General features: G+C 38.1%; 1 protein-coding gene across 8 annotated transcripts in view; it reads right to left on the reverse strand.

Annotated features, from left to right (window-relative positions):
* The window catches only part of AGAP1 (ArfGAP with GTPase domain, ankyrin repeat and PH domain 1), a 694,100-nt gene that overhangs the window by 304,761 nt on the left and 376,764 nt on the right, over nucleotides 1–12,575 (reverse strand). For 7 of the 8 annotated variants that reach the window (XM_073306802.1, XM_073306800.1, XM_073306804.1 and 4 more), the window contains one exon: nucleotides 12,385–12,477. The exons of the other annotated variant lie outside the window; for it this stretch is intronic. In XM_073306802.1, coding sequence (XP_073162903.1) covers nucleotides 12,385–12,477 — 93 coding nt within the window. The remainder of the gene's footprint in view (nucleotides 1–12,384; nucleotides 12,478–12,575) is intronic. 8 annotated transcript variants of the gene reach the window in all.

Raw genomic sequence — 12,575 nt, forward strand, 5'->3', positions numbered from 1 at the left:
TTACTTTTTTCCTGGAAGGGAAGAAGTCTCAGTTCAGGGAATCTGAGTGGATCCTTTGCTTAGAGTGAAAGCAAAGTCCCAGGCTTGTCCAATGAGATGACTACAGGTCTGAATGTTTAGATTGAAGTCTCTGGTGTCCCTTCCAGGGAGTATACAACCAGTCAACTGATGGCTTGATTGCTGTAGCTTCTTCACTTTTCAAAGACAGAGTTAGGGATAACTGGTTTTACAGTTTGATAGAAACAGTTATTCTTTTGCAATTCAACCTAGAATTGTTAAATTCAGACAATACAGAGTTAAGGTGGGAGAAGTAATATATTTTACTGAACTAACTTCTGTTGGTGACGAAGACAAGATTTCAAGCTACACAACGCTTTTCTTTTGACATGTTAATTCTTTTAGTAATTTCTTTGCGACCTCTCAGTTATTGTGGATGGTCCATCTTTAATGATGGTGTCTGCAAATAAATCTCATTATTTTATCTGCCTATCAATACCTGGTGAAGTCTGTTTTACTTGAATTAACAGAAGTAATACAGAAAAGAGAGAGAGAGAGTGTGTGTGTGTATAGAAATAATGCCTTACACAATCACTTTCAAAGTATGCAGTATTATAATAAGATCTGCAAGGGACACTCTCATTCCTGGACAACTTAAACGACAAAAATTAGAGTCAGTCTGATGACCAAAAAAAACCAAAACTCTGAGTTGTATCATGTGCCCGGCTGATCAGACAGGGATCAGAGATATCCATATACAATATTGATATTCTAATGCTGAATCAACATTTAAAGGGCTTGACATTTTTCAGTTAAAGATTTCACTCATTTCAAAGGCACTATACTTAACTCCACTTTCTTTTGCCTTCTGATTTAGGTTCAAAATATTTTGCTTTATGGTACCTTTTGGAATCTGCTGTTAAGTTTCAACTTTCTGCTCTAATTTTTCAAATCTGGCATCCTAAATCCCGGTGACACATCCATTCATTTAGGCAATATTTTCCTTTACATCCGTGTGATGTAAAGATTCCTCATTCTGAGACCTCGTTTTCTTGAGGTGTAATTGTTGATATATTTTTCTTCTTTTCTGAGTTGAGGACATTGTCCCACAAGGAATTCTTCCCCATTGTAAAATGCATTGAGAAAGGTATAAAATTATATATTAGATCGTGGGGACATTAAGAGTTCTGTAGACATACCATATCTGCTGGCCTTTGTTTTCAACTTTTAGAGATTTTAAACAGTTCACAAATGACTCCCCATGATATACAAACTTGACCTAACAATAGCACACACAGAAAGTATGCCTGAAGGATGGAAAACCTAACCTAGAATTCTTTAACTAAAGGAACCAATAAGAAGGCCTCAGTTGCCCTCTTCTTTAGGTGTTAGAAGCAATGTCTCTGATGCAAACAGAAGGACAAAACCTCAGCCTTGGAAGATGTCCTGAATGAGATCAACAGCAGCTATAAAAAGGTATACTTTCTGCAACAGCAGTTTTGATGAGAGCTCAAAGCTTAGTGCTGCTTCAAATGTAGGGAGCAAAAGGCATAAGCAAAGGTACTCATTTACTGATAAGCAAGATGGAAACAAACATTTCTACTACGCTGTCAACCTCAATAAAAGGCAAAGTGATGAAAAATACAAAATTTGGAGACTCAGAATGGAGGCAAATACTTAAGATTTACACTTCCTCTGCCAGAGAAAGTAGAGGCAAATGAGCTGACTATATTCCTTGAAAAATGAATTTCAAATATACTAGACAAGAGTAATCAAGAGCAACAGGACAGAAATGTTGTGGGTTAAAGTTAACAATATAGCCCTAAGAACTTCAGAACATGATCTCTAAGTATTTCATACATTGCTTGCTCAGAGAAACAGAAAAATTGTGCAAAAGTACATGCATTTGAGATTGGGGAGATACCTAGAGCTGAATTTGATGGGTCACTGAGCAAATCGGTTAGATTTTAGTTATGTTACAGCCCTTGATTTGGGCAACTGAAATAATTTTTGGCATTAAGAAGTCCAGTTATATTTTGTTGGTTTGATTTTATATTACATATAAAATAGGGAAAATAGTTGGTTAAACTTTGGCTTTGACATAAATGACAACAAACCCTTTAACATGCTTACTCTTTCTGGTAGCATTGTGAATCAGTTTTACTCCTGCAATACCAACTCCTTCACCTTGTCAGACTGAATTAATTAAACCGCAACAGTTACTGCTGAGATGGTCGCCTGTTTGGTTTCTTTTTCCATAGGTTTGATATAAGCACTTACATCCATAAAACCTGCTATAAAAATATTTGTTATTTATGGTGATAGTGGGTTTCAGGTCTGACAATTGCCTGAAGCACTATAGTGCTCTTTTGCTAGTGAGGAGAACTAATGAAATCAGTTTGACTGACTATGTGTAGCTCTGGATCTCTTTTCAAAATCTGTCTCAAAGATATTTCCACTGAACCTTGCTGAAATGCTGAAACAGGTGTCTACAGAGGCCTGAATATTTTATAAAGGAAAATTTGTTTCAGATACTACAACAGCCATACTACTTGGTTCAGTGGAAGGGTCAGATTAAACCAATTAGTTTATTATTCAGCACTGGACATGAAGTCGGTATATAGTACCATAAACTATTGCACAGAAAACTCACCAGCAAGAGTCAAACATAGGCTAAAGAGAAACAGGAAGATTAGCTAGGATGAGGAAAGAAACCACTGCAGATAAGGCAGCAGAAGACTAAGAGTGACACATAATTGTAGGAAGCTGAAAAGAGGAGAGAGAGAGAGAAGCTGTGAGTTGCAGGAGAGTAGGTAGACATGAGGTCAGGTTAAGTCCATTAAAAGCTGTGAAAATTCAAAAAGGCAGTTTTGGAGTCAGCTACAAGGTGAATATAGAAAAGCAGTGAAGATGCCAAAGGATGGATATGATATGGTCCCACTGCTTGGAGCAAGAGAGAAGGATGCAATGCCATTAAAGGCTGGAAATTCATAAAGACCATACAAAAAGAATTGCATGAGTCAGGCACAAAGATTTCATGGTCTAGATGAGAACAAATTCTAGCTAATGCGGAAAATGTAGGTGTTTTTCTGGGAATGGTTATATGCATTTATTTTAATTCTGAGCTCACAGTAAAGCCAACAAAATCCTGACCAAAAGGGGACAGCTTTTGCACTAACGCAGGAAAATTCCTTGAATCCCTAAATTATTGAATCCCTTTTAAATATAATCTCCAGATGGTTAACATGCCATAAAGATATATTTAGGAATATGTTCAGTGATAAGTAGGCTAAGATTCAGTCACAGGTATTTTTTAGTGAAAGTCACGAAAAGGACGTGGGCAACAAACAGTAAATCATGGAAGCCTGAGATCTGCCACCTGGGGCTAACAGCCCGAGTCCCGGTGTCTGGGGCTGAAGTTGCAGAGGTCACACAAAATCATGGATTCTATGACCTCCATAACCTTAGTGATAAGGAATTAAAAACCCCATTGTGTATCCTTTACTGGAAAGGTTCTTTTTGGCCTACACTGCATTGTATTTTATCAGAAGATAGAAAAAAGGAGGAACTCAAACATTTATGGATCTATACAGAAAATAAGAAATTGGTTTTTAATATTAAACAAGCGGCTGGTCACTGCCAGCCAGTGAAACAAAAAAGCAACAGATTTCCCTTCCCCTGTTTCAGTCTACCCATCCCCTTTAAAGCAGCTGTGTTCAGATTGGTCTCTGCTTTGGTTTCCTCAGAAGAGGAGCACCCTGCCAAAGATCAGGCCAATCATCAGTGTATGGTATTGATCTTTATGTGGATCCTTCTCAAAACATCTATTATTGTTTTCTTTATTTAATAAGCGCCACACAATGCACCACCTCATGTTCCTCCAAGGCACCAGCCAGCTAAGGTCAGCAGGCTACAGCAGGTTGTAGGGATCAGCTCTCACATGTTTCCTTCACATTTAAGCAAAGGGAAAAAAGAATTGTGTTCATGCTTTTGTCTTCTTTCTGATATACTAAAGCCTGAACAGTTGTTTGTTTCCACCTTGTAAAATTTTTTAAAGGTACTTTTCCCTGTTTTCCCCCCCTCCTTTAGAAATAAGAGTAATATCAAGCCTTATCTCTCGTTTTAACTGATGGACACTCTAAAGAACTTGAATGTGGGCTCTGACCACAATTGAAGGAGCTGGGCTGTTTGAATTTTTAACGTTCTCTACTTATCACAGAAAACAGAAAGCAAAGTTTTAAACAGACTGTATACAAATTTCTTTCCATATAAACTGTTCCATTTCAGCAGTGCCCCAAAACTCTGAGTTCTGGGCACCACTGTGATAGGCACCATACAAACATATGTCAGAGACAATTCTTGCCATGAAAAATTTACAATCTAAATAAACAAGACACACAAAGAGTAGGAAGGAATGAGTCATGGAGCAGCAAAGCAGTCCCACTAGTTCTCCATAGAGTCTTCCAGTAAGAGCAGCATAGAAAAGATCTGATATTTGTAATTTAAAAAGCAGGCAAACAACTAAAACAAAAAGCTTATTTTGACTTTCTGTCTGCATTTTAAAATCGGAACTGTTTTTCACTAGTCATTTTTATTTTATTTGCCTGTTTTCATGTGTCCAGGTAATAGATTCAAAACAGACAGACAACTCAATGGTTGTTCCTAGAATAAACATCCCAAATATGCAAGTATTCCATACAGGGCTGGTTGAAAAGAGACTATTTTGTGAAAGTATTTCACAAGAAATGAAGAAAATTCAACGGTGGTATTCATTTGGAGTTTTTTGACAAAACGGAGTTTCACAACTTTTTTCGGGGGTGGGGAAAGAAACAACATAAAATACTTTCTGCCTTCCTCCTGCTTTTGCCAGTGAGAAAAAAAAGCAAGTTAAAGAGTGTTTTCACAATAAAACATAAAACTTTTTAAAAAGTTTCAAAATTATGTTTAACTGAACAACGAAAAGTTCTGTCCAAGTAAAATTTTTCCAAAGTTTCGTTTGTTGAAACAGCGTTTTCTGTTGGGGGAGTTGGCGGGGAGGAGGACAGAATATTCCACCAGCTCTAATGATATATTTTTCCTGACTGAAGTCAGATTCAGAAATTACAAGTTCGAATTTGTTGAGACCCGCTATTTCAGAAGCGATAATGCACACTTCCAAAAATATGAATTAGTCTTTAACAGAAATGAATGTTTAACCACTCACCATTCATGTCACTCACTAACAAAGATCCATTGGGATCTTTGCATTTATTTAAGTGCATATTGTTTTATTATGTTTTCTTAAAATGAGAGGAGCTACACTGACAAAGTACCAAATTCCAATAATCACAGGTTATCTTTCAATCTTGGGACAGTGAAGATACTGCTTATCCCTTCTTCACTACCTCAAAGTAGCTTTCCCATATGCATCCGACGAAGTGAGCTGTAGCTCACGAAAGCTTATGCTCAAATAAATTGGTTAGTCTCGAAGGTGCCACAAGTATTTGTTTTCTTTTTGCAAATACAGACTAACACGGCTGCTACTCTGAAACATTTCCCATAAATGTGACTGGTGTCATTTTTAGTGTCACCAGAAATCTTTACATTGAAACAAAATTTGGCATTTGTTATTCTAGGAGATGCAGCTGGAATTTTTTTAAACGTGAATTTTGGGGCAAAAATATCATACTGACAAGTATGACCAAACAGCTCAAGTGTCATGCCAAAAGCTATTTCCAACAAAGCCCTGGCCTTCCCATTTTGGGTAAAAGCAGAGTCAAGGTTATATAGTTCAGTTATAGAATAATATGAGCATCTGTAATTAAGTGCAAATGCTAAACATAAGAATCTATGAAACCAGAAAGCCAGACCAGCTCTTATGTATTTATTTACACTCAAATCTAGAGAGCGGAGAAAAAAAAGAAAAAAGAAAGCACACAGCTGCCATCCCAAAAACAGACCTCCCATCTGCCACCCACGATTTGCATGTCACCTTCTCCAGGCTCATTTGTACTTCATTAACTGCCATTGACTTAACAAGATTTATGCAAATGACACCATAGGAGCTCGCTAACTCCCACTGCAATCAAGTGATTATGTATGTACAATTCTCCACAGCAATGAAAAATTAATACATGACAAGCCCACTCACCGCTGAGCTTCTTGCTTTTATTTTTGTTGTTGTGATTTTTTTTACTTGAATATGTCCTACTAATGGAGGTTTAGCAAGATCACAAAAACAAACAAAATGAACCTTCCCAAAACATTCCAACTACAGAAGCTTAGTAGGAAGCATATGAATCTAAAAAAAAAAAAAATGGCTTGACTGATAAAGAGTTTTTAGAAAATTCACTCTCTCTGCAGGAAACAAAGCTTAATTCTCATAAATGTTTTTCAACAGAGAGTAGACTGGGTTATTTTTCCTATTTCATCTTGCATTAACCATTTATCTTAACCTTATTACAACAGCGAAGCCAGCAAAAGCTATAGTAAAGTTGCTTAAGTCCTTCCATTTTAAGCCCCTATTTCTTAGTTGTTCATAATCTTCCAGAAATTTCAACTTTTTGGTTGAAATTTTTCTGGCTTCTGCTTGACTGGTACACAGAGTGGAATACAGTAATACAAGATACTATACGTGGATATCTAAGGTTGCTGGAAGAATCTATTCTTGAATCTGAGAAATAGTATGTGTTCATGTAATTAAAGCATGTATTATAATGCACACACAGAGGGGAAGAGTGAAATTTGCGTGCATCTTTTTTAATTCTTGATTTTTGAGGTATTAACTGTGCAATCTTATTCTTTTATCATAATTTTGTTTTTGTTTGTTTGTTTTTAATGGAAAATCATGGAACACACAGCTATTCGTGCCAGCTGACAGGGCTAATGCTACTCTCTAGTTAAGTAAAGCTAGCTTCCCATCTTAAACCTGATTTTCAGCTCCCCTAAATTCCTGAAAAGAAACTGACCTTCCTGAAATTTCAGATGCTATATTTCATACTAGAGTAAATTTGGTAAAAATTAGCACAGAAGTTTTCAAATTATAGTGTTTTGAAAAGTTACATTAAGTTCACTATTGGTTAATTTTTTTGGTTGGGGAAGTTATTCACAATAGCTTCAAAATGGCTCAGGCTAAACATTCCAAATGGCTGTTTTGTTTTGTTGACACTGAATGAAAAAATGTTTTTTAGTATTTCTGGAGAAGAAAGGAAAGACATTCACTGGAGAAATAATGAAGATACATTATAAAAGTATCAAGACAATTTGTGATACCCCAGATGAAGATAAGCAAAAAAGGGCTTAACTAAGCTCCGGGTTATAAAAAGTAGCCATAGGCACATCCAGCCCATCAGGTTAGAAAGTAAGGAAGAACTGGAAAAATTAAGATTATATACTGCTTTAAAAGAATTTAGTAGATGAAGGGCTGTTTGCTTTCTCCCTGGCTGAAGCCATCTATGGCAAGCTGGAGGTTTTTTGGAGAAGGCTGAGGCAAGCCCTGATTCTCAATCTAGGCACATTAGACTGGAGCAGAGATATGTTCCGCACAACATAATGCACTTTAAGTGGCAAACTGCAACATTCAGGGTTTTCCCCTCTCCTTATTCAGAAGATTGTTGAGCGCAAGACATCACTCCTGTGGACCTCGTACCCATCCAGATGTATATATGTTGCTCATTTAAAGGACTGGGAAACCACAAACAAAAAGCATAAGCCAGATCTACACTACATATGTTTGCCAGCATAACTATGCAGGTCAGGGATGTGGTTTGACTGACATTGCTGTACCGAGATAAGCTTTGCCAGCAAAAGCAGTTTTGCTGGTATATACTGTCCAGCATTGGAGTGTTTTACCTATACAGTATATGAGCATAGCTACACCAGCAAAGTGTTCCCAGTGTAGACCTGGCCTTAGAGAAGAATCAAGGTTGAGAGTGGGTTTCCCTGCAGTCTAACATCCAAAACGAGATTACATTTTCTAGACAACAAAATCTAGACCTTTTAAAAAGGTTAGAACATCTGAACAAGAACAGTTAAGGGATCCTGTCTGTTCCTCCCTGACATGGAATCCTTCACTCATTGATTCACACACCTGATTAACACTGTCCACCCAACCTTAATGTTGTCCTTTAGAACAGGAGAGAATAAAGCCCTATTTCTTACTTATGGGATCCATTTCTAATCTCCTAGAAATCTGCATATTTCCCCCCCAGATTTTAGGGAGCAACACCAAGGCTGGGTAACTATATAATTCAGATGAAATGACTGATGAAGAACCATCCAGGAGAAGTAGGGGATCAAGGTGGATCCATTAACCCTTCCCTTCAACGTCTGAACTTTTTTACATGGTGTAGAATGCAATCTTTTGCCAGGGGTTGGGGGAGTCAGAATCCATTGTAACATAATTTCAACCATAATTCTATAGCAAAGTTTTTTTTATTCGCAAGTAAGTACGACTGCACAAACACTACCATGAAACTCGCCCCCTTCTCGCCAGTGATGATGAGCTTAGACTCATGGAGGAAAGGCTATTTTCTGTCTTGCTCCTAAAGCACTGGCTTGCTAGCCCATCTGCACATTGTTACAGTGATGATTGCCATATAAGAACTTACATAGTGTCGAAAAATAGCATTGACAACAGATCTGGAAAAAAGCTACAGGCTTTTAAAGAAGGCCCAGTGGCCTAATGAAAGACTGCATGTGCACAAGTAAAGCTGGCAAAGCCATTACTCACAAGAGCAGTTTAAGGAATGGTCCTCCAGTCACAGGACCTTTAGCATAGCTGGAGTCACTGATGGACAATAACCTCTAGTATGAGGCAGTGTGGCAAGGTCACAATTGGGCTAATAGGAGGATAAATACAGGAAAATATGGGGATGAAATAGAATTTTTTTTAACAACAATACAAGATGATATTCTTGCAACAGAGAGGTTATGAATATTGCAATCTGTACTGCACTTCCTGAAGTAAAATGGATTTATCTTTCTACCTCCCTACCATTTCCTTTTCATTGAAATAAACTAATGCTATATTGTTTTTTTTTAACCACTGCATGTAAAAGTAAATGAAGTATTACTCAAGTTCTTATTTCTAAGAGACTTCTTTGTTGTATCTACCAGCCTCTTTCACAACAGTGAAATTAGAAAATAAACTTAACAGTGAAACTTCTCAGACAAGATTTTTGAACACTGCTTCTGAGCTATCTCCAAGTGCTTGTAATCTGTAAAGCCTCAGAACAATATAGCCATGTTAACAATTTATCTAGATGCAGTTGTAACTAAGGATTCAGTGCTAATGAAAAACGACACTCTAAACAATTAGGCAAGTGTGACAGACATCCCATATTCAGGAATCTTTTCCGTATTCAGTGTATGGGAGGAGGAATGAATATGTGGGAGTACTTATCTGAATAAGAAGACTTAAAGAGGACTTAATAGCAAGATCATTCACCACATTCAGAGTTTCAAGCACTGAATAATATTTTCCGACTTATGGCTGACACAAGTTTTGAAAACGACGCATATGGAGCAAATTAGCTTTAAATAAATTGTGTTACATTTTTAATAAACTGACAGCCTCAAACTAATATCTCTTTATTTTAACGGTTATTGAAAATTTCTCAGTTCGTATGTCTAGTGTTTCCAATACTTAACATTTCCAATATGAAAAACTAAGTAGTAACCTCAAAGATTATTTACATCTTATGAAGGAAAATAACTGAAGAAAGAAAGTTGTCAGGCAACCCCTATGGAAAATGAAAAAACAGATTAAAATCTGCCCATCAATTGACAATCTATTCAAAAATAGGAATAGAAGGAAGAATAGAGGAATAGAGAGCTTAGATTCTCTGAGCTATTCTTTAGTTTTAGATAAAACTAAAGAATTATAGTAAAGACCTACGCAAGGACTTAGTATTCAAGTAATGCCCTGAACAAGGCAAGGGTCAGTGGTGCCAAAGCTCCACCCAACACTCACTGGTCTGTAAGTGTCAATCTCCACTGGGTGGCGTAGGTAAGTGAGCTGCTTTCATTCATACATTCGACGAAGTGCCCTTGTTTGGCCAGGGTACTGTTTTTTCCCTAATGCTTCCTAATTTATGTAACTCAGGCTATGTCTACACTACTAGTGCTACAGCAGCACAGTTGCAGCATTGTAGCTACACCACTGTACAACAGACACTTACCACAGTGACGGAAGGGGTTTTTCGTCACTGTAGTAAATCCACCCCCTCACGAGGCGGTACCTAGACTGATGGAAGAATTCTTCCATCGACCTAGCTACATCTACAGTGGGGGTTAGGTTGACCTGTGTCACACAGCGCATGACATCTTTCACAGCCGTGAGCAATATAGCTTGGGCAGCTTAAGTTTTAGGTGTAGACCAGGCCATAGCGACCTGTGATGGGCTTACTGATTTTAAGTGCAGATTACGATCTATAAAATGGAAAAAAGCCACATGCCAAATCCTGTGCAAATTCAATCTCCTACTGAGAGTTTGCAGAGCTGAAACTCATTGATGGTGGGTGCTGTGATAAAGCCGTGCAATCTTACTTCGCCTTGCTCCCCCAATCCTGCTTGCACTAGGCTGAACAGGAAAAATCTTCTGACTAGTGACCCACTGGATAATTTGCTTACATTTTTGGTGAACAGGGGTTAATAAATGAAAATCATTCCCCAAAGACTGGGGGAGAAAAGTGACACCCCCTCAACACCCAGTGAGATAATCATCAGCCACTGGAGTCTTCAAACCAAGAGGTAAGAGCTCTGTGAAACAGAAGACGACTTTATTGTATGCAGTGGATATTTTATTACAACCCTGCAAGAGATGTTTTTGCTCTGTGTATGCATTACCCTAAGATAGCCTCTGAAGAGTCCATTTTAGCTTAGATTCTTCTGACCCCCTCAGTGTAACTGAGCTCTAGAAAGAATGGCACCTACAATTTTGAATACATGTGCATCAACAATATTCCTCAGTTTCTCCCATTTGTGCTTTTGCATTAAAAGTAGCGGCCCCATTTCATTACATAGTGCTGAAATTTAAAACTCTGTATCTACTCAAAAATATTATTGAGCCTACCACAGCTAATACCATGGCAAGTGCTAGAATTTTTTTTTCCTCTCACCCCATCCCCCCTCCAGTTCTGGAATTTCCTCCACTCCCTGCAGTGCCAAATGTAGAGAGTTTGTGTACTGGAATCACACAATAGCAACATGCCTGATTACATTTGTCTACTAAAAATCTATAGTGATAATAGCACACAATTTCACTACGTGAGGTGCCAAAAAAAAATTTTAAACTGCTTTTTAGAAAACAAAATGCCACATACAAGTAGAGCGCAAAAGCAAAACAGGAGAACATAGCCTTGCCAGCAAGATGATGTAGGAATGAGAGGAGTCCCTGCCCAAGCAGGGAGGGGGAAAATTGACCTATAGAAAGCAACAAAAGAAGAATTTGTGGCAGCTGTGAAGGAAGGGAAGAATCTCTTGTCTTTCACTTGGCACCTTTTCTACTAACATAATGGCAACTCACATTTGAAAAGAATTTGCAACTAGTGCTAACAAAACTGTCTGTAAACTATCCCACACAAATGCTCAAAATGCTCAGCTCTCGCAGCTGCATGATTTCCGATTAAATTATATTGAACAAGTCAATTATTCCATTCTGCACTGCAGATTCCAATATTATCTTTCCCTTATGAAGCAGTGCACACAGTAACAATTTAGCATCCAGTTTCTGGGCTAATGAAAGTGCATCTAGGCTAGTAAAAACAGGCCAAAACAAATCCTTGAATTCAAGTCCTGTTGTGTAATGGGGAAGTTTAATTAAGGCCACAGATTACAGCTGTAAATGTTCTCTTATATAATAAGGTCTAAATGAAACTGAACCTAATCAAAGTTACAATTCCTTCATTAGCAAATTACAAACAAGAGCACACAGCTGACACACCGGCTATGATTATCACAACTAATTGCCTCGTTGTTACAAACCAGCCTGAAACAGTGTTCAGATGTCCGTCTGCAACAGCAAATTAGGGCCACATCAGGCTATTTCTGCTATCACAAGGGGCTCTTGTACAGCGATCTGATTTACCCCTGTCGACTGGCAGCAAACGACCCAATCAAAGCATTCTCTACAAAGGCAGGCTTTGAAGCCAGCTCAGCCTAGAAACATGCTCCATATGCAGGCCGGCAGACTGCACTTCATTAGGCCTGTTGTCACATTTTCCCTCTTCTTATTCTAATGATCCTATTTTAATACACACAGGAACCTCTCCTAATTGATGTCAAGTGAGTGACTTCCACATTCATCACCAGAGCACATCAAACAAATCTTGGCACACAGGCCCAGCATCATAGTGTTTAAGACCCGAGGTGTGTCTCTAACTATAGGAAAGCAAAAAAGCAGCATACCTGTTTAATTGGGATTGCACGGCCACTTCCAATGCTATCTGTTCTGCTCTCCAGGACTTTCTTCTCTTTGTCTGGATCACTCCCTTTCCGAGACTGCAGAGCAAAACGAAAGTTCACACTCTGTTAAACATTTCGGTTGACACAGAGGGGATGCCCTGTTTAAACCATTGTTTTGAATATGTATTTTGAAA

Source organism: Lepidochelys kempii, chromosome 11 (assembly GCF_965140265.1).
Source record: "Lepidochelys kempii isolate rLepKem1 chromosome 11, rLepKem1.hap2, whole genome shotgun sequence".
NCBI classification, from domain to species: domain Eukaryota; kingdom Metazoa; phylum Chordata; order Testudines; family Cheloniidae; genus Lepidochelys; species Lepidochelys kempii.